At 46.3% G+C, this 20,428-nt stretch overlaps 1 protein-coding gene across 1 annotated transcript in view; it reads left to right on the top strand.

Moving 5' to 3' along the window:
• The window catches only part of SFXN5 (sideroflexin 5), a 171,635-nt gene that overhangs the window by 67,079 nt on the left and 84,128 nt on the right, over window positions 1-20,428 (top strand). Inside the window, exon 9 of the mRNA XM_054028792.1 lies at window positions 4,327-4,392. Coding sequence (XP_053884767.1) covers window positions 4,327-4,392 — 66 coding nt within the window. The remainder of the gene's footprint in view (window positions 1-4,326; window positions 4,393-20,428) is intronic.

Genomic DNA, 20,428 nt, shown 5'->3' with positions numbered 1-20,428 from the left:
GAGTCCAGAACACTCTAGCGGACCGACTCAGCAGGTCCTTCCAGACGCACGAGTGGTCTATCCGTCCGGACATCATACATTCCATCTTCCAGAAGTGGGGGTTTCCCCAGATAGACCTGTTTGCATCTCGAGACAACAGGAAGTGCCACGTGTTCTGCTCCCTACAAGGTCAAGCTCCGGGCTCCCTCTCGGATGCGTTTCTCCTTCCCTGGAAAGACCACCTGTTTTATGCCTTCCCTCCGTTTCCTCTGGTCCACAAGGTACTGCTCAAATTGCGCAGAGACCAGGCACAGGTAATTCTGGTCGCTCCAGCGTGGCCGAGACAACATTGGTACACCACATTGTTGGAACACAATCGTTCAGACACCGATCCCGCTTCCGTTGTGTCCGGATCTCATCTCGCAGGACCACGGCCGGCTGCGTCACCCCGACCTGCAATCACTCCACCTCACGGCGTGGCTGCTCCATGGTTCACCCAGGCAGAGCAGCGATGCTCGCACTCTGTCCGACAGATTCTGCTGAGCAGTAGGAAGCCCTCAACACGCACCATGTACCTGGCCAAGTGGAAGCGGTTCTCCTGTTGGTGCGAACAACGAGCCACGTCCCCGTTGCAGGCACCCATTCCTCTCATTTTGGAATATCTCCTCTCCCTAAAACAGCAGGGGTTGGCGATATCTTCAATTAGAGTTCACCTGGCCGCTATATCGGCCTTTCACCCAGGGGAACTCGCGTCCTCGGTATTCTCTAACCCGATGGTCGTTAGATTCCTCAAGGGCTTAGACCGGATGTACCCACAACAACGTCAGCCCGTTCAGACGTGGGACCTCAACCTGGTTCTCTCCAAGCTCACAGGTCCTCCATTCGAGCCACTGGCCACCTGTTCACTTTTGTACCTATCCTGGAAGACAGCCTTCCTTGTAGCCATCACCTCAGCAAGGCGCGTTTCTGAACTCAGGGCGCTTACATCCGAGCCCCCTTATACAGTTTTCCATAAGGATAAAGTGCAGCTTCGTCCACATCCTGCCTTTCTCCCTAAGGTGGTTTCTCCTTTTCATATCAACCAGGATATATTTCTCCCGGTCTTTCATCCCAAACCACATGCCACTCGCCAGGATCAACGTTTGCATTCCCTGGACGTACGAAGGGCCCTGGCCTTCTATATTGACCGCACAAAGCACTTTAGAAAGACGACGCAACTCTTCGTTGCAGTGGCCGACCGAATGAAAGGCTCACCGGTCTCCTCACAACGCCTATCCTCCTGGATTACGTCTTGCATCCGGACTTGCTATGACCTGGCAGGTGTCTCAGCACCGCACCTCACCGCTCACTCCACGAGGGCCCAGGCTTCCTCGACGGCTTTCCTGGCACAAGTTCCGATCCAGGACATTTGTAGAGCAGCGGTTTGGTCATCAGTCCACACATTTGCAGCTCACTATGCACTAGTGCAGCAGTCCAGAGACGATGCTGCTTTCGGATTAGCGGTTTTGCACACAGCAATGTCTCACTCCGACCCCACCACCTAAGTTGGGCTTGGGAGTCACCTAATGGAATGGATATGAGCAAGCACTCGAAGAAGAAAAGACGGTTACTCACCGTTGTAACTGTTGTTCTTCGAGATGTGTTGCTCATATCCATTCCAAACCCGCCCCCCGTCCCCACTGTCGGAGTAGCCGGCAAGAAGGAACTGAGGGGGCGCCGGGTCGGCTGGGGTATATATTCAGCGCCATGAAGGCGCCACTCTAGGGGGCTCCACAGCCGACCCGCCGGTGTTGCTAGGGTAGAAAATCTTCCGACGATCGTGCACGCGGCGCGCGCACACCTAATGGAATGGATATGAGCAACACATCTCGAAGAACAACAGTTACAACGGTGAGTAACCGTCTTTTGTTGTATCACTTCTCATAATGTCTGAGAACTCAAGGTATGAAGCTGAATTAGAAGCCATCGGACTTGCATGCAATAGATTTTCATTAAAAGCTAAAAGAAGTTGTCAGGTCAAGATAACCTTTGGGTACGTCCAGACTACCCACCGTATCGGCATGTAGCGATCGATTTATCGGGGATCGATATATCGCATCTCGTTGAGACGTGATATATCGATCCCCGACGCGCTCCCCGTCGACTCCAGAACGCCACCGGAGCGAGCAACGGTAGCGGAGTCGACGGGGGAGCCGCAGCCGTCGATCCCGCGCCGTGAGGACGAGAGGTAAGTCGGAATAAGATACGGTGACTTCAGCTACGGTATTCCCGTAGCTGAAGTTGCGTATTTTACATCGACACCCTCCCCCCCCCCCAGTGTAGACCAGGCCAAAGAGCTATAGTTAAATCAGAAAGCTTTGGGTTCATAATGTACGTGTGTGTGTGTGTGTGTGTGTGTGTGTGTGTGTATGAATAGTTCTGCCACATCGCACTTATATATAATATTTCCAGGACAAATAGTAAATTTCTGGTGCTAAATAAATAATTTTCCAAGTCATAGAATATCAGGGTTGGAAGGGACCTCAGGAGGTCATCTAGTCCAGCCCCCTGCTCAAAGCAGGACCAATTCCCAACTAAATCATCCCAGCCAGGGCTTTGTCAAGCCTGACCTTAAAAACCTCTAAGGAAGGAGATTCCACCATCTCCCTAGGTAACCCATTCCAGTGCTTCACCACCCTCCTAGTGAAAAAGTTTTTTCTAATATCCAATCTAAACCTCCCCCACTGTAACTTGAGACCATTACTCCTTGTTCTGTCATCAGGTATCACTGAGAACAGTCTAGATCCATCCTCTTTGGAACCCCCTTTTGGGTAGTTGAAAGCAGCTATCAAATCCCCCCTCATTCTTCTCTTCTGCAGACTAAACAATCCCAGTTCCCTCAGTCTCTCCTCGTAAGTGATGTGCTCCAGCCCCCTAATCATTTTTGTTGCCCTCTGCTGGACTCTTTCCAGTTTTTCCACATCCTTCTTGTAGTGTGGGGCCCAAAACTGGACACAGTACTCCAGATGAGGCCTCACCAATGTCGAATAGAGGGGAATGATCACGTCCCTCGATCTGCTGGCAATGCCCCTACTTACACAGCCCAAAATGCCGTTAGCCTTCTTGGCAACAAGGGCACACTGCTGACTCATATCCAGCTTCTCATCCATTGTAACCCATAGGTCCTTTTCTGCAGAACTGCTTCCTAGCCATTCGGTCCCTAGTCTGTAGCAGTGCATGGGATTCTTCCGTCCTAAGTGCAGGACTCTGCACTTGTCCTTGTTGAACCCCATCAGGTTTCTTTTAGCCCAATCCTCTAATTTGTCTAGGTCCCTCTGTATCCTATCTCTACCCTCCAGCGTATCTACCACTCCTCCCAGTTTAGTATAAGTCCTTTAAGTCAGTGGCTCTCAACCTTTCCAGGCTACTATATCCCTTTAAGAAGTCTGATTTTTTTCTTGCATACCCCAAGTTTCACCTCACTTAAAAACTACTTGCTTACAAAATGAGACATAAAAATACAAAAGTGTCACAGCCACACGAGTACTGAATATTGCTGACTTTCTCATTTTTACCATATAGTTATAAAATAAACCAATTGGAATATAAATATTGTACTTACATTTCAGTGTATAGTCTATAGAGCAGTATAAACAAGTCATTGTCAGTCTGAAATTTAAGTTTGTACTGACTTCGCTAAGGCTTTTTCTGTAGCCTGTTGTAAAACTAGGCAAATATCTAGATGAGTTGATGTGCCCCCTAAAGACATCTGTGCACCTTTAGGGGTACGCTTACCCCTGATTGCGAACCACTGCTTTAACCCACTGGTTTTCAACCTTTCCAGAATACTCTACCCCTTTCAGGAGTCTGATTTGTTCTGCGTATCCCAAGTTTCACCTCACTTAAAAACCACAGGGGGCCCGCAAAGGTAAGTTACGTGCTTCAGCCCCTGCAACCCAGTGGGGCTCAGGCTGAAGGATCTAACTTAGCTTTGCAGGGCCCACTGTGGCACTGCCTGCTTGCCACCCCAAACACCAGCCCTGCCCTTGTGACCCTCCTAAACACATCCCATGACCCCCAGGTTGAAAAACACTGATCTAGATGAGTTGACGTATCCTCTGGAAGACCTCCACGTACTCCTGGGGGTATGTGTATCCCTGGTTGAGAGCCACTGCTTTAACCTACTCTATCAGGCTGTAACTCCTGTTGTTTTGGCAATCCCACTAGCTAACAGGGCCACGTATAACCCAGCAGCTGTGACAAAACCAAACATTTTACAAATAGTAGTAGTAATAATAATAATTCAGAATTATTTTCATAACCAGAATTCTGTGTTGAAATTGTTTTCTTTTTCTTTCCTTTCCAAAGCCTTCTCCAACATCCAAGTTCATCCAGGGCTACTTGGGAGCTGTCATAAGTGCTGTCTCAATTGCAGTGGGTAACACTTTATATTTCTCTCCTCTAAAGAAATAACTTCTCCTCCATATTAATTTTGTATTTTTTGAGAGATGGTTTGTTTGAAATGGCAAAGGGCTTTACTTTAATAGACATAACCTAGATTGAATATCAAGAAAAGATTGTTAACACTTAGGGCTGTCTGTCCATAGGCACCCAGACTTTCCACCACCAAGGCATTACGCTCTACTTAAGGCTATGAATACATTACCACTTATGCCACGCAGGGGTGTGAAAAACATACCCCTGAGTGACATAAGGTTTGCTGGCATAAGTGGTAGCATGCACAGCTCTATGTCAGTGGGAGAGCGTCTCCCGCCGACATAGCTACTGCTTGCTCATTGAGGCAGTTTTATTATGTTGACGGGGGAAGCTCTCTGCCATCGGCATAGAGCGGCTACACGAGCGATCTCACAGTGGCGCCGCTGCATTGGTACAGCTGTGCCGCTGTAAGCTTGCTGGTGTAGACGTGGCCTTAGCTCTGTGTAGTAGAAGTCAAGGTTATGTCTTCACTGAAAAGTTAAATAGAGTTATTTACACGCAAATTAATTCCCCCACTGTATAATAGCACTTGAGCTGCATAGAATGATTGTATTAGCTGCACAGATTGGTTGTGTTAGTAGCTGACGAGTTCTGCTAACTTGAGGTTAGCCCAGGGGTGGGTAAACTACGGCCCCCCATGACGCCACGGGCCCTGCGCTGCTCTCAGCAGCAGCCAGCCCAAAATCCCTGCGGCCCCCGGGCCCTAGCCTCCAGGCACCGCCCCCCGCAGCTCCCATTGGTCAGGAACAGGGAACCACGGCCAGTGGGAGCTTTGGGGGAGGTACCTGGAGGCGCGGCAAGGCCAGCGCACATGGAGCCCTCTGCCCCCCTCCCCCAGGGGCCGCAGCGCTTCCTGGAGCGGCGCAGGGCCGGGGACAGGGCAGGCATGCAGGGAGCCTGCCCTGGCCCCGGTGCATGCCGCTGCCACCCCGGAGCCTGAACCCCTCCTGCACCCCACCCCCCAACTCCCTGCCCTAAACCCCCTGCCTGCACTGCGCACCTCTCCTGCACCCCAGCCCCCTGCCCTGAGCCCCCCCTGCACTCTGCACCCCTCCTGCACCTCAACCCCCTTCCCTCAGCCCCCTCATACGCCCCGCGCCCCTCCTTTGCCCCAATCCCTTGCCTGAGCCCCTTCCTGCACCCCATACTCCCTCCCACACCCCGCACTTTACTCCCCCAACCCCCTGCTCCGGCCCTGCATACAATTTCCCCACCCAGATGTGGCCCTCGGCCCAAAATGTTTGCCCATTCCTGGGTTAGCCTCGATGGGTGGGCCAACTCAGATTAAAAGCACCACTGCACTTGAGTTAAGGGTTTTTGTGTGTGGGCAGGATTTTTGTTATGGGCATTATTCAAGTTGTAATTTAGGTTAACTCAGCAGTGAAGACAAGCCCTTACAAGTTTACATCCCTAAATTTATGGCTTAGTGGTAACAATCAGGTTTATAATTCTTAGACTTCCTAGAAGTTCAAGTTCAACTCAGCTATTCATCATCTGTGTAGAGTAGATACATTTCCAGAGTTGACTCAGCCATTCTTCTTTTCAAGGTGGGCTTTCAAATATGGCCTTAAAAACTAAGGTGTTCTGTTTGCTCTGCTTGGACATTAAAGATCCCCTGGCAACTTTTATAAGAGCAGGGATTTGCCCTGTTATCTTGGCCAAAACGTCCCCCATTTCTCACTTTCCTGCAGTTGCCCGTAAGCTACTGCCCTTCACAGCAGCAGTGGGTGTTTCTGTGGTGTTGTCTATAAATAAAAAGCAACAGAGGGTCCTGTGGCACCTTTAAGACTAACAGAAGTATTGGGGGCATAAGCTTTCGTGGGTAAGAACCTCACTTCTTCAGATGCAAGTAATAGAAATTTCCAGAGGCAGGTATAAATAAATAAAATGCTCGGACCTATGAAGTCAACAATGTTACCTGAGTAAGGACAGCAAGATTGAGCATAGAGTTTGTCGAATGTTTTGAGATTGTTTGGACTGAAAGTATATATCTTTATCTGACACCCTTGTGTTAGGGCAAGTCTACACTACAAAATTAAGTCATCTTAAGTTACATCAACTTACAGCCTCTGCAGTAATTCAACTGCTTTTGCATGTCCACACTACGCTCCTTGTGTTGGCGCACATCCTAACCAGGAGCGCTTACACCAATTTTACTGTAAGTGTGGCCATTGTGGGACGGCTTCTAAAAGGCAGCAACAGTCGATGTAAGTAACGCAGTGTCTACATGGGACCTAACTACATCAATTTAAGCGCCATGCCTCTTGTGGAGGTGGAGTTATTAAGTCGGTGTAGTGGGCGAGTTACATCAGTGGGAGCTCCATTTTAGTGTAGACACTTACAGAGTTAGGTTGATGTAAGCGGCCTTACAACACCCTAACTCTGTAGTGTAGACTAGGGCTTAGTTGTTTTTCTTCTTGCGTGTAAATTTCCACATCTGAGTGTAAATTACACTCATTTTGCACAATTACTGATTGTCACATTACTCTGCTTTACCACTTACATTCTGCATACAACTTCCACCGCAATTTATGTAACTGCTGAATTTGTCCTAGTTTCTTCAATGTTTCCTCAAGCAGTTACCTCCCACCACAGATCTTCCTCCCCCCAACGCATACCACCTATTAGCCCCCCAGGCGCGCACACAGAGCAGGCAAAAGCCTGGGAGAAGAGATGAGCCTTTCACCATTTCCTGACTGTCAGTAGCTCTCATATCGGCAGAAAAAGTGGATTCCAGATGAGGGACCCTCCACTGACCAAGCTCAGCGCTAGCCCGTAACAGTCACATCTGTGGATTGTTAGCAGGGGCATCCTGGCTGAGCTCATTTGTCATAATGATACATCACAAGGCGCTGTGGCCTCTCACCTAGATTTGTACTGGAAGTATAAATGTAACATTCATATTTATTATTAATCCTAAATCATTTCAGTCCAGTTAGCCCGTCCTGTTGGAATTATAATCTGAACAACACATCTTTCAGGCCAGTTCTTACTTTGTTTATATAGTGTCATTGTTATACAGTGCCTGGCCCTATCAGTTTGAGTAAAAGTAGTCTCATTCCCTTGGAGCTCCCTTCCTTTTAGGGCAGTTTTGAACTGAGTGAGATCCTCCTGCTGTGCGGAGATGAGACTTTTTACAGATGCAGTGATTTTACCTGGTAAGCGGCTAGGTTAGTAACCAAAGTAAAGTTTCTGAAACAGGTATTCCACATCTATCTGTTAAACAAAAAATGATTTAGAAAGAGCCTTAATTTTTGTTCCCTGGGATTCTAAAGCCTTAGACCTCATTAACTGATCTCTGCTGTCAATTAGCAGCAAATCACCTCCCAGTGTGAGCCTATTAAGACTAGATGACCTGAAAACAAGTGCCATTATCTCCAGTGGTCTGCAGAGACCTTGTATTAATTAAAGTGAGTCCCTTCCATGTTTGCAGCGTGCAAGTGACAGAAGGAGGAGAGCTAGTGTTGGGGGGGGGGGGGGGGGATCGGTACAGAAAGGTCATGACAAGTCAGTTATTTGAGGTCATATTTTCCATAGTTTAAATACCCTTTGTCTTTATCTAACCACGGTGGGCTAGGCTCTGCTCTCAGTGACGCCTGTATGACCAAATCAGGTTACAGGGGTGTAACTTAGAACAGAATTTGGCCCTGTGTTTTTAGCAATTAACCAGAAAGCTCTGTAATGCTTTATAAACAAGCGTTTCCCCATTACCGCAAAAGTGGCATTTACTGCTTTGCGCTGCCTTGTTCATTCTTATAAATCTAGTTCCTTTCTGCTTGACTCATTCATTGGTCCCGTGACTTTCGTTTACACATCCAGTGCCATAGGTGGTAACTTTTTTTGTTTGTTTTTGAGCTCTGTTTCAATCTGGCCTCCTTGCTGTGCATTTCTTTAGGAGGCTGTCATCTTTTCCGGGGATCAATTAAACATTTTTTCTTAGGGAAAAGGGGTTTATTTGACTCTTGCTTATCCTGTTGCACTCAGGTGATGTCAGTGGAGTTACTCTTGCTTTTCATCAGTAGAAGTGAGAGGAGAATCAGGCCTGATGGTGTTTGTCAGCTTTCGTGAACAAATTCGTGACTATAAACAAGATTTTCATTCAGAGCCAATACTGGTCCAATGGCTTGAGATTGCGACCGGGAAGGATGGCTACGTGATTAGAGTGGTAGCCTGGGGTCTGAGATCACTTCCTTTCGCTACCACAGACTTCCTCTGGGACCTGGGACAAGTCACTTTGGCCCAGCTTCGCAAAGGTATTTAGGCCTCTACCTTCTGGAAGTTAGGAGCCTAAATGCCTTTGAGGAGCTGAGCCTCTCTGTACCTCAGTTCGCCATCCACACAGTGGGGAAGCTCGCATTTCTCTACCTCACAGAGAAAGTGAGGATAAGGACATTTAAGACTTCGATGCACTCAGCTACCATGGTAAGGGAGGCCAAATGAGCACCTAGGAGTCAGACAGGAGATGTAGGTCAAAATGTTCAAATTGGGTGACTGAAGTTAGGTGTCTAAAGAAGTGGCCTGATTTTCAGATGTGCTGGACACCTGCAGCTCCCAAATGAGGTCAGCGGGAGCTGCCACTTCTCAGCATCCCTGAAAATCAGGCCGCTTATTTAAGTGCCTCAATGTAGATTAATTAGATTAACTATAGGGACCCATGTCTAAAGTTTTGGCCCTGGAACCTGTTTCCTCTCCATCCACTGATGCACAACGTAACTTTGGGCAAGGAAAACTATACCAGGTCCAGGAATTTATTGCTTCACCCACCCAATCTCCAGATAAATTAGCCATTTAAAAACAAACTAGAGAATATACTTTAGGTAATAATCCTGCATTGCCTGAGGAAGAAGGGGATGAAGTAGCAGATTTGACAGGTCTCTTCCGTCACTGATTTACGTAGTTTTTCTAGGATATTCTGCAAATATATTGCCTCCACAGACACTTGCTTCCTGTGTTCTGGACAAGAATAGAGGGGGGAGGGTAGACATGACTCTAGATAGAGGTGGTCTTTACCCCCATTGAGCACATATGTAGAGCTAAGCTAACTATTGTAAAGATTGTTGGATCGATGCAGCACAGCATACAATTTCCAAGAGTGTGGTTCTGAGGAAGCAATATGTTTAAAGGATTCTAGTTACTGGTAAGTAACCTAGATTTATTTTTTTTATCCCTCTGTGATTTTGGTTTATTTTTATCTTGTTCTCAGTATACTTGCCAAAGCAAGCCTTCTTTCTGCCTTTTATTTTGATTGCTATACGCTTAACTGGTCTTCTGAACGCTAAGCAAGAATTGTTCTTTTTCAACAATCGGAGTCCTGTTGTTAGAGCTTATTTACCCAGTATGGATATCTGGCCGCTCTTCACTGTGGTAATATGTGAAGTACAATTAGTATCAGCTGGTTTTCCTAAACAAGACAGACAAAGCCAGGGGACACTGATAGGAATTGAGAGAAACCAGGTATATTTTAAAATATTTTTTTTCCAATAAGTCAGAGGGGTTTATAATGATCTGAAAACCCTTTACTTGTAATCATACACCCATGCCTGTAATTTGTCAAGCTTTGGGAAGATGAACAATGCTATGTAAGCGAAAAGCACATTATTATTCCTGTTAATAATTTTTGCAAGCATCGTAATTGGACATGGTTCTTAGGTTCCACATCCAAACATGACAAAAGTGTAGGTGTTTGTACCCAGAGCTTTGCTTTGAACCCATCACTAATCCCAGTACTGAACTGCGAACCCTTCCAGCTTCAGAGTCAGCTATCCAGTACACTTCCGCTGTGATAACAGCCTCCATTTGGGGGTCAGAAATGCCCCTTTAAAGCTGTGTTGTTTCTTTGACATAAACAGCTCAGTACAAGAATCGCAGGCAGCTGTGGAAATGTCACCAAAACAATCAGCCCAATGCACAGCATGGTGATCAAATGGTTCTACAGTAGGTTGTTGAACCAGAGGTTCGTGCAACTCCTGTGCTATCAAAGGGGTGTGTGTTCCGTCAATCAAGCAGTTGTACTTGTGTTCAGTTGTATTACATTTTGGTGGCAACACCAGATTACCAGAAAGACACTGATAATTTGGCAGGAATTCAAAGAACAAAACGAGGGATCAGGACTGGAGGGACTGAGTTACTAGGACAGATTAAAAGCGCTACATATGTATATAAATTGTCTAAAGAATGCCTAAGGGGGTACATGATAACAGCCAGTAAAGATAAAAAGAAATGGAAGATTTAGATTGAATATGGAGAAACTTCCTGACAGTGAGATGTATGGGGCTGTGGAATAGTTTCCTTAGAGAAGTAGTGCCTGCCCCGTTCTTTTGGGCTTTTAAAGCTAGATTGTACAAAAGCACTGTAGGGGGCAATCTCATATTGGCTAGGAGATGGACTGGATGATCCAATAGGTCTTTTCCATCGATGACTTCTGTAAGTCATACTAGGAGGAGGAAAAATGGGCAATAGAGGGACTGATATAAAAGTGATTTAGAAACATTGGCTGGGGGGAAGAATCAAATGATCCTGGAATGAAGCTTAAAAGAGTGTTTAAAAAAAAAAAAAAATCCAAAGAGTGGAAGACGGGGAGGTGGGGAACTATGTGCAATAGAAGCAAGTGTTCTTACCACTGATTGGTTTTCTGTGGCTTGACAAGCAGTGTGGATGATGAATGGTGGTTCTCTTGGTGTCTAGGCAAGAGATCTGGCACCAAGCCCTCCCCCCCTTTTAGACACTCTGAACCTGATTCTCCTTGCACTTATGCCGTTGTAGCTTCAGTGGTTTAAGTAGAGTTACTCCCAACTTACTCCAGTGTTAGTGAGCAGAAAATCAGGCTCTCTGTCCCTAGGCTCCCCTGTGAATGATTTCCAAAGCTGGCAACTAAACCTGCTTAGCCTACACCATGCTCCGGCAGTATCCATTAGTCCAAAGGGCTGCCTGGGTCGGGGGTCTTCACTGGCTCAGCAAGCCACGGAAAACCAATTAGCAGGTAAGAAAATTTTTGTTTTTCTGTGGCTTGGCTTCCCAGTATGGATGATGGGTCTGGTTAGCAACACCCACCCAGGGAGGAGAATGGGAAATTAACAGCCAGCTAACTGAACGGGCTAAAGTGACAGGAGAAGAAAGTTGGGCAGTCTGGGAAGAGAAGGGAAGGAAGAGTGCTCCTTGAGGAAAGCCACCTTAGGGGCAGTAATAAATTATTGTCTTGGAGCACTCTATATGCCCATGCTTCATCTGCTGGCAAAGGCAGGTCCGGTCAGTAGTGATTGGTGAAGGTGCAGCTGACGCTCCAGAGTTCATCAAAGGGAGGCCTCTCTTCTCTCTACCAAGAAGTGGCTCTGACAGAATGGGCTTGTAGTTGAATCAGGGAGGGGAGGTTCGCAGAGGAATAGGTGATCAGGATGGATACAGCAAGGGAGTATGGTCAGACGTACTTTAATCCTCTTGCAGGAACCCTTGAGGATGAAGAAGGAATAGGGCTTCCCCCCCTCCTTTGTTCATGACAAGTAGGTCTTCAAGGCTCTACAGACGTCCTCCGGCATTTGGATTTCCAACTGCATCTGGGGTTTCCTTCTGCAATTGGGGTCACAGCAAACATTGGGGTGGGAAGTCTCCTGTTTAAAATGAAAAGAAGCTGGAACAAGTGTGAAATGCTGCTTTTCCGTTAGGTAAAATGCGGTGAGCGATTGCAGGCCGCTGCTGTGAGCCCCCCTTACCCTTCAGGTGGAGGTGACGCTAGTCTGAGCTCTGTCATCCAGGAGAGCAGAGTAGGGGCACAAAGGGCCTGGAACAGCCTGTTGGGGTTCCAGGGAGGGAGCAGGGACATCACTGGAAGCCTAAGATAGTACATGGCCTTTAGGAATCTAGTCACACTAGGGTTGACTTTCCCACAGATACCCCTAGTGGGGCCCCTCGGGCTTTCGAGGTCTGAAGTTTGAATCCCTTTGGAGCTAGTTGAGATACCCTCATGTTAGAGAGACTCCAGGATGTCTGAGTGAGGGGGGTTTCTTAGACAGACTCCAGTGGAACCAACACCAGGCTGAGAAGATGGCCCAAGTTTTGTAGTAAGCAATGCTGGGGACTTTTTTTTTTTTTATGAGAACATGACAGAGTGTGGGGGACTGTCAGAAATAGCTGCCTTTTAATTAGGAAACTTCTTTTATGAGCAGCCTGAATGTTAAGACTTTCTGCTTCTACCTCAGGGGACACATGGAAGGGCTGGTCCAGAGGGTATCCCTCTCTCCTGTCACCATAACCCTTGGGTGTTGTGCTCACACCTCGATCGGCTGGGGGGAACTCTGAAATGAAGTGAGGACATCCAGTTTGGAGCTGCTCAGACTGGCAGGTGTCTGGGGCACTGCTCGGCTGGCATTTCAGACACACAGGCCCTGTAATAAAACACTGGAGGGTACCCAATTAGGGCACCTCATGGAAGCCTGATTTGGCTGTGCAGTCTTCATGGCTCCTATCTCTAAAACGACCCCTCACTATGAGACACCTGCTGCCTTCCTCCTCAAGGGTACGTCTACACAGCACTTTGGAGACCGCAGGAGTGAGTATCCCAGCCCGGCGTGACAAACTTGGGCTAGTGGGGCTTAGGCTAGTGCTCTAAAAATAGCTGTGTAGACAGTGCTTTGAAGCCGCTGCAGAGCGGGGACGCCAGCCCAAGCCACAACTTCGAAGCACTGTCTGTACAGCTGGTTTTAGAGCGTACGTGTGAGCCCCACTGGGCCAAGCCTATAGATCCAGGCTTGGAGCTCCTCTGGGCTCCAAAATGCGTGCGGACACACCCCAAGAGACCAGTGAGCTTGGAGCCAGAGGGCCTGAAAGGAGAGGGCCTAGGCTCCAAATCTTTGGCTTCTGGCTGGTCCTTTGCTGCCTGACTGACATGGGAGGAGAGAAACCACCCACTGACTTCTCTGGGGAGCCGAGACACATCATAATAGTTAATGTTATATGGGGCCTTACATTTGTAGGTCTCAAAGCACTTTACAACGGAGGAACGCTATTATTATGATCTGCATTACACAGAGAGGGTAACTGAGACCCAGAGAGCTTAAAGGACTTGCCCAAGGTCACCCAGAGAGTCAGAGCTAGGAATAGAACAGCGGTTCTCAAACTGTGGGTCGGGTCCCCAAAGTGGGTTGCAACCCCATTAAAATGGGGCTGGTGTTAGACTTTTTGGGGCCAAAACTAAAGACTGAGCCCCACTGCCCAGGACAGAATCACAGGGGCTTCAGCTCTGGGTGACAGGCTCAGGCTTTGACTTCACCCCTAGGCGGCAGGGCTCAGGCTACAGGCACCCTCCCCCGGGGATGAAGCCCTTGAGGTTTGGCTTTGGCCTTCCTCGGGCAGACTCAGGCTTCAGTTCCTCCTCCTGGGGTCTTGTAGTAATTTTTGTTGTCAGAAGGGGGTTGTGGTGCAATGAAGTTTGAGAAACCCTGGAATAGAACCCAGAAGTTCTGGCTCCCAGTCCTGTGTGCAATCCACTAAACCAAAGGAGCCTTGTAGGGAACAATGGACTAATAGGCTTTACCCCTTCCAGCCTCTCATGGGCAAGAGTTCCCAAAAGAAAACATTGGGCTGTCTAGGAGGTGTAAGGGGAACTTGGCATAAGAAAAAGACATCACTGAAATAATACTTAAATTAATTCTTTGCTTCGGTGTTCTCAGAGCAGGAACGGGGACTGGCGCTGCAATGAGACATACATTTTCTAGAGGAGGAAATCAGATGCATGTCAGATCAGGTGAGCAAGAAATCCAATGACTATCAGGAGAATGGGGAAAGCTAGAATCAGCCTCAATCCGGCCTGGATCCACCGGCAGATCTCTAGCCGATACATTTTGAAAACACCAGTCCTATAAATTTTGACTTTGTTCCAATATAGAACAAAAATATTCATAATTTCCTGCGGAAGGAAAGTGTCTGACCAGCTTCTGTGGGAAGATTGAAAAAGAATAAGAAGTGAGCAGACAGCCTTGGTAACTCAGTGTGGAGAAATGTAAGGTAATGAGGCTGAGGACAATAAACAAGAAAAGAAATTATCTGCAGGGATGTTACATTGAGTGTAAGCTCTCTGTTAAGTAGAAGGATCAGAGGTGGTGTGGGAAAACACTATCATACCTAGCTTGCATCAATTATTAGCAATAAAATAAAGGGTAACAAAAATCTGCTGTATATAAATAAATTCTGAGAGGGTTAGCTTAACAATCTGAAGTGCACTGAAGTCAGTAGGACTCTTTTTATTGATTTCAGCAGATTTAGGTTCTGACCTTTAAGCATCCAATTTGAAACACTTAAGTTCCTCAGAACCAAAGGTTCAAAGCCTTTCAGGATCATCCAACGTAGATAAACAGAGTTCCATTCAGTACAGTGCGTAGGAGGATCTTTTGGACAAGCCTTCAAAACCAAGGTCCTGCCTGCTTTGTGTAAAGATCCTATGGGATTTCTCAGAAGAGGAAGGGCTTTTTCCAGTGTCCTTTGGCTAAATTTCTGACCTCTCCCAACTGTGCAATGTGCTTGTTAGCTTATTGCTCAGCTGGTTAGTTGGCTACCGGTTGCCCTCCGCCCCACAGGGGCTGTGTGATATTGTTGGCATCATTCTGACCTCACACCAGGATGGTCAGGAAGTTATACCGGTGAGAACCTGGTGTAAGTGAGATCAGAATTAAGCCCTGGATGATGATGATGGTGTGTGGGTGGGTGGGTGGGTGGGGGGGTATATGTAATTCCACATGAAGGCATCAATGGTGACTCCATAGTTAAGACTGCATTCAGATTTCCAGTTATAGTTGGGATTAAATCCCTTGTTGGGCATGGAAAATAATGTCTGTATGGTAGCTATTAACCATGCTTTCCCATGGGTACAGACTGAATTTCCAAGAAAAGCTGGAAGTAAATCCAGTCATCAGCTAGGAATCATGGGACTGAGCATATGTTTGTATGAGCATGTTGCCCTCTGTTGACTGCAGGGTTGTTTTGAATTTCTCCATCTTAAAAACTGAAGGGGAAAAAAATCCATATGCTTTTGTTTGTATTGTATAAGGCTAATGTGTGTCTTTGTTGTGTGGGCAGCATAAGATCTGTGTTGTCTGTAACTGTTCATTTATATTCTTTTAAGTGCTTGGGTTTTGTAAATTAAGTGACAGCTAACAATGCATTGATTGCTTAGCAACCTTAACTGGATGTTGGGAAGAAAAAAAAATGGGGGGAAGGGCAGAGAGGGTGTGTTGGTGTTTGGACTATAATAAATAAAATTGCATATAAATGTAATCCATGCTTACTCATTGTAGCAGTCTGTCTCCTCCTGTCAGGGCCTGTAACATGGGCTATCTGAGCTAGTGGTTGTTGGAGCCAGGAGTTGAGTCAGGATCAGGTCACATACCAATGGTCAAAGCCAGAGTCAGCAATGAAGCAAATTCAGTAAACAGGAGTAATGCAGCCCAGGGAGGGTCATCGAAAATATTGGCAAATGCTTGTAAGAAAGAGTCCCACTTGGTCAGTGCTGAGTGATTCTGTTCTAGAAAGGGAGAGGCCCACACCAGGGCCTCCCCAGTAAGCAGGTTCATTACTAGCCCCACATTAACTTGATATCCGGCATGCTCCTGGGGCTAGAGCATAAACAGGAGTCTGCATTGTGTACCGAACCCACGAAACTTACTGCCAGTACCATCATCTCTCTGGGACCGGTGTCGTAAGAGAAGCCGAATGGTTACCCACAGCCATTCAGAGCGCTGCAGCTTGCTCCTGCAAGAAACGATTTCCTGTCTGCAACTGTTGTACTTGGTCTCTCGGTTTCTGGTTTTCTGCCTGACGGGCAGCAAGCTGCTCCTGAGAACGCTCAGAACCCTGGGGTGATGCGAGGCGGGACCCCCAGCAGTGTCCACCCCAAGTCCAGGGGTCAACAATGAGTCCTGGACGAGATTGAGGTTGGTCTGAGCAAGCTGTCAGGGCTGTAACGTGGGCTGTCTGACCTAATGGTTGGAGCAGGAGTAAAGTCAGGATTGTGGTCACGCCAAGGGTAAAACTGGAGTCAGCGACTGAGGTCAGGGTGTGGAAGCAGGAACAAGGCATGGTAGGTAGCAGGAAGGGGCAAGGCATGATAGCAGGAACAGGGATGAGGCATGGTAGGTGGGAAAGGAAGCAGGAACTTGGCCTCCAGAGTCTGGGCAGCAACAGGGCTTGCAGTTACTTGCTCAGATGGGACTGGAACACCCAGTGGTGTCCAATCAGCAGTCTGCTATTAGTCAGTGGGTGTAGCTTCTGGTGGAGGGGTATTAGAAGCAGTTTCCTCCTCACCCCTTGCAGCTTGGTGGCACAGAGGATAAGGCTCCCATTCAGTGGGCCTGGGTGTGAGACCTGTGGTACCTGATGCCTCCAGTGGCTGGATCACATAGAGGTTTGACAGGTTTCAGAGTAGCAGCCGAGTTAGTCTATATCTGCAAAAAGAACAGGAGTACTTTTAGTCTCTAAGGTGCCACGAGTACTCCTGTTCTTTTTATAGAGGTTTGAGTCTGCTACAGCCTTTTATAGATGCCAAGGCCAGAAGGGACTACTGTGATCATCCAGTCTGTATAGTACAGGCCAGAGAACTTCCCCAAAATAGTTCCTAGAGCAGATCTTTTAGAAAAACATCTGATCTTGATTTTAAAATTGTCAGATATAGAGAATCCACTATGACCCTTGGTAAATTGTTCCAGTGGTTAATTGCCCTCACTGTTAAAAATGTACACCTTATTTCCAATCTGAATTTGTCGAGCTTCAGCTTCCAGCTATTGGAGCATGTTATATCTTTCTCTGCAGGATTGAAAGGCCCATTATTAAATATCTGTTCCCCATGTAGATACTTATATATTGTGATCAAATCGTCCCTTAACCTTCTCTTTGTCCTGGTCCACACTAACCCCCCACTTCGAACTAAGATACGCAGCTTCAGCTACGTGAATAACGTAGCTGAAGTCAAAGTACCTTAGTTCGAACTTACTGCGGGTCCAGACACGGCAGGCAGGCTCCCCCGTCGACTCCGCGTACTCCTCTCGTGGAGCAGGAGTACCAGCGTCGACGGCGAGCACTTCCGGGATCGATTTATCGCGTCTAGACAAGACGCGATAAATCGATCCCAGAAGATCAATTGCTTACCGCTGGACCTGGAGGTAAGTATAGACCTACCCTTAGTTAAGTTAAATAGATAGACTCAAAGAGCTCAATCACTATAAGGCAAGTTTTCTAAGCCTTTAATTATTCTCGTGGCTCTTCTCTGACCCCTCTCCAATTTATCAACCTCCTTCTTGAATTGTGGGCACCAGAACTGGACACAGTATTCCAGTTGCAGTAACACCTGTGCCAAATACAGAAGTAAAATAACCTCTCTACTCCTGCTTGAGAGTTCCCTGTTTATGCATCCCAGAATCGCATTAGCCCTTTTGGCCACAGAATCACATTGGGAGCTCATGTTCAGCTGATTATCCACCTTAGCCCCAAAACTTTTTCAGAGTCACTGCTTCCCAGGGTAGAGTCCTCTCCCATTATGTATGTATGGTCTATGTTCTTTGTTCCAAATGTATACATTTACATTTAGCCATATTAAAATTCATAATTTGCTTGCACCTAGTGTATGACGCAATCCAGATTGCTCTGTATCAGTGACCTGTCCTTTTCATTATTTACCACTTCCCCAATTTTTGTGTCATCTGCAAACTCTATCAGTGATAATTTTATGATGTCTTCAAGGTCATTGATAAAAATGTTAAATAGTCTAGGACCAAGAACTGATTCTTGCAGGACCCACTGGAAACACACCCACTCGATGATGATTCCCCTCTTATAATTACATTTTGAGACCTATTGGTTAGCCAGTTTTTAATCCATTTAATGTGTCCCATGTTAAGGTTACATTTTTCTAGTTGTTTAATCAAAATGTCACATGGTACATAAGAATGGCCATACTGTCTGTACTAAGTCAAAAGCTGTAGAGAAGTCTAAATATACACCTCTACCCCAATATAACGCTGTCCTCGGGAGCCAAAAAATCTTACCGCGTTGTAGGTGAAACCGCGTTGTATCAAACTTGCTTTGATCTGCTGGAGCGCGCAGCCCCGCCCCCCCCCCCCCCGGAGCGCTGCTTTACCGCGTTAAATTCGAATTCGTGTTATATCGGGTCCCGTTATATCAGGGTAGAGGTGTACTATGTCAATGCCATTACCTTTATCAACGAAACTTGTAATCTCATCAAAAAAAGATATCAAGTTAGTCTGACAGGATCTCTTGTCCAAAAATCCATTTTGATTTGGCATTAATTACATTACCCTCCTTTGCATTTTTATTAATTGAGTCCCATATCAGCTGCTCCATTATCTTGCCTGGGATTGATGTCCGGCTGATAAGGCCTATAATTACCCAGGTCTTCCCGCTTACCCTTTTTAATAATTGGCACAGTATGAGCATTCTTCCAGTCTTCTGGAACTTTCCCAGTGCTCCAAGACTTATTGAAAAACAGCATTAACAGTTCAGCAAGCTCCTCAGCCAGCTCTTTTAAAACTCTTGAATGTAATTTTTTTGGACATGCTAATTTAAAAATGTGTAACGTTAGTAGTTTCTGTTTAACATCCTCCAAAGGTACTAGGGGAATGGAAAGTGTTATCACCATCTGATGAGGCTAGGTCATCTGTTTTTCCCCCAAATACAGAACAGAAGTATTTATTGAACACTTCTGCCTTTTATGCACTATTACCTCATGCATCCGACGAAGTGGGTATTCACCCACGAAAGCTCATGCTCCAATATATCTGTTAGTCTATAAGGTGCCACAGGACTTTTTGCTGCTATTATTGATAAGTCTATCATTTCCATTTAGTAATTGACCAATACCATTGTCAGGATTCTTTTCTGTTCCTTATATATTTTAAAAACTCTTTCTTCTTAATGCTGCTGGTCATAGATTTTGCCTTGTGTTCCTTTGCTTCCCTTATCAAATGTCTACAATTCCTAATTTATGGTTTATATTAATTACTATCAATTTCCCCTGTCTTCCATTTGTTAGATATTATTTTTTTATAGCTGCCTTCACTTCCCCTGTAAAGCAGGTTATTTTTTTAACCAGCACCGTCTTCTCTCTCAGCTGTGGGATTGTGGCATTTTAGTCATCTACTAAGGTGTTCTTAAATGCTTCCCAATTATCATTCACATTTTCTGATTAAATTCTTCCTCCCAGCTTATTTAGCTTATAATTGTTTTCAGCTTTGTGAAATTGGCCCTATTAAAGCACCAAGTATATATATATTACTGATCTGGACTTTATTCTGCTTGCACATTATAAGTGTGATCAAGTCATGATCTCTTGTACCTAAGCGCCCATTAATTTTTAGTTCTGTGATCAGTTCCTCTTTATCCCTTGGGAGAAGGTCTAATAAAGAATTCCCCCTTGTTGGCGGCAATACTTTTGGAATGTGTTAGGAAATTGACATCTATAATGTTTAGAAATTCCAAGAATGTTTTAGTCCAGGCAGCATGAGACCTCCAGCATATGTCACTCTCAAATTGAAGTCCCCCATGATTAAGCAGTTCTTTTTCCTTCATGTTGGAGATAGGTGCGTAAGAAGGCAGTCATCTTGTTCCCTAGCGACAGCTTTGACAGCTGAGTCTTTTAGCTCATGCAGTAGAGGCTTATGCTTTTAGATCCAGAGGACCTAGGTTCAGTCCCTGCTGCCGATGACCCACCAAGGGGCATCATGTTACATAAACATTTTAATGTGCCAGTCACTGTTCACATGGAGACATTTGTCTTTTAACAACACTGTAATTTTACGGTGATATGATTGCTACTTTTTCCTCCCTTCCCCCCAAATGCGGACTTTTAATATGCACGGTGGAGGCTGGCCAACTTGATTTTGCTGCTTATGAGCACCCTGGTGTTCTAGGGATCAGTGAAACTAAAGAGAGGTGAGGAAAATAATGGAGAATTTAGTGTAACAACAGTCTGGGTATA

This window comes from Malaclemys terrapin, chromosome 5 (assembly GCF_027887155.1).
Source record: "Malaclemys terrapin pileata isolate rMalTer1 chromosome 5, rMalTer1.hap1, whole genome shotgun sequence".
Lineage (NCBI taxonomy): Eukaryota > Metazoa > Chordata > Testudines > Emydidae > Malaclemys > Malaclemys terrapin.
The sequence above is the reverse complement of the archived record's forward strand: the minus strand, read 5'-3'. Positions and strand labels throughout refer to the sequence as shown.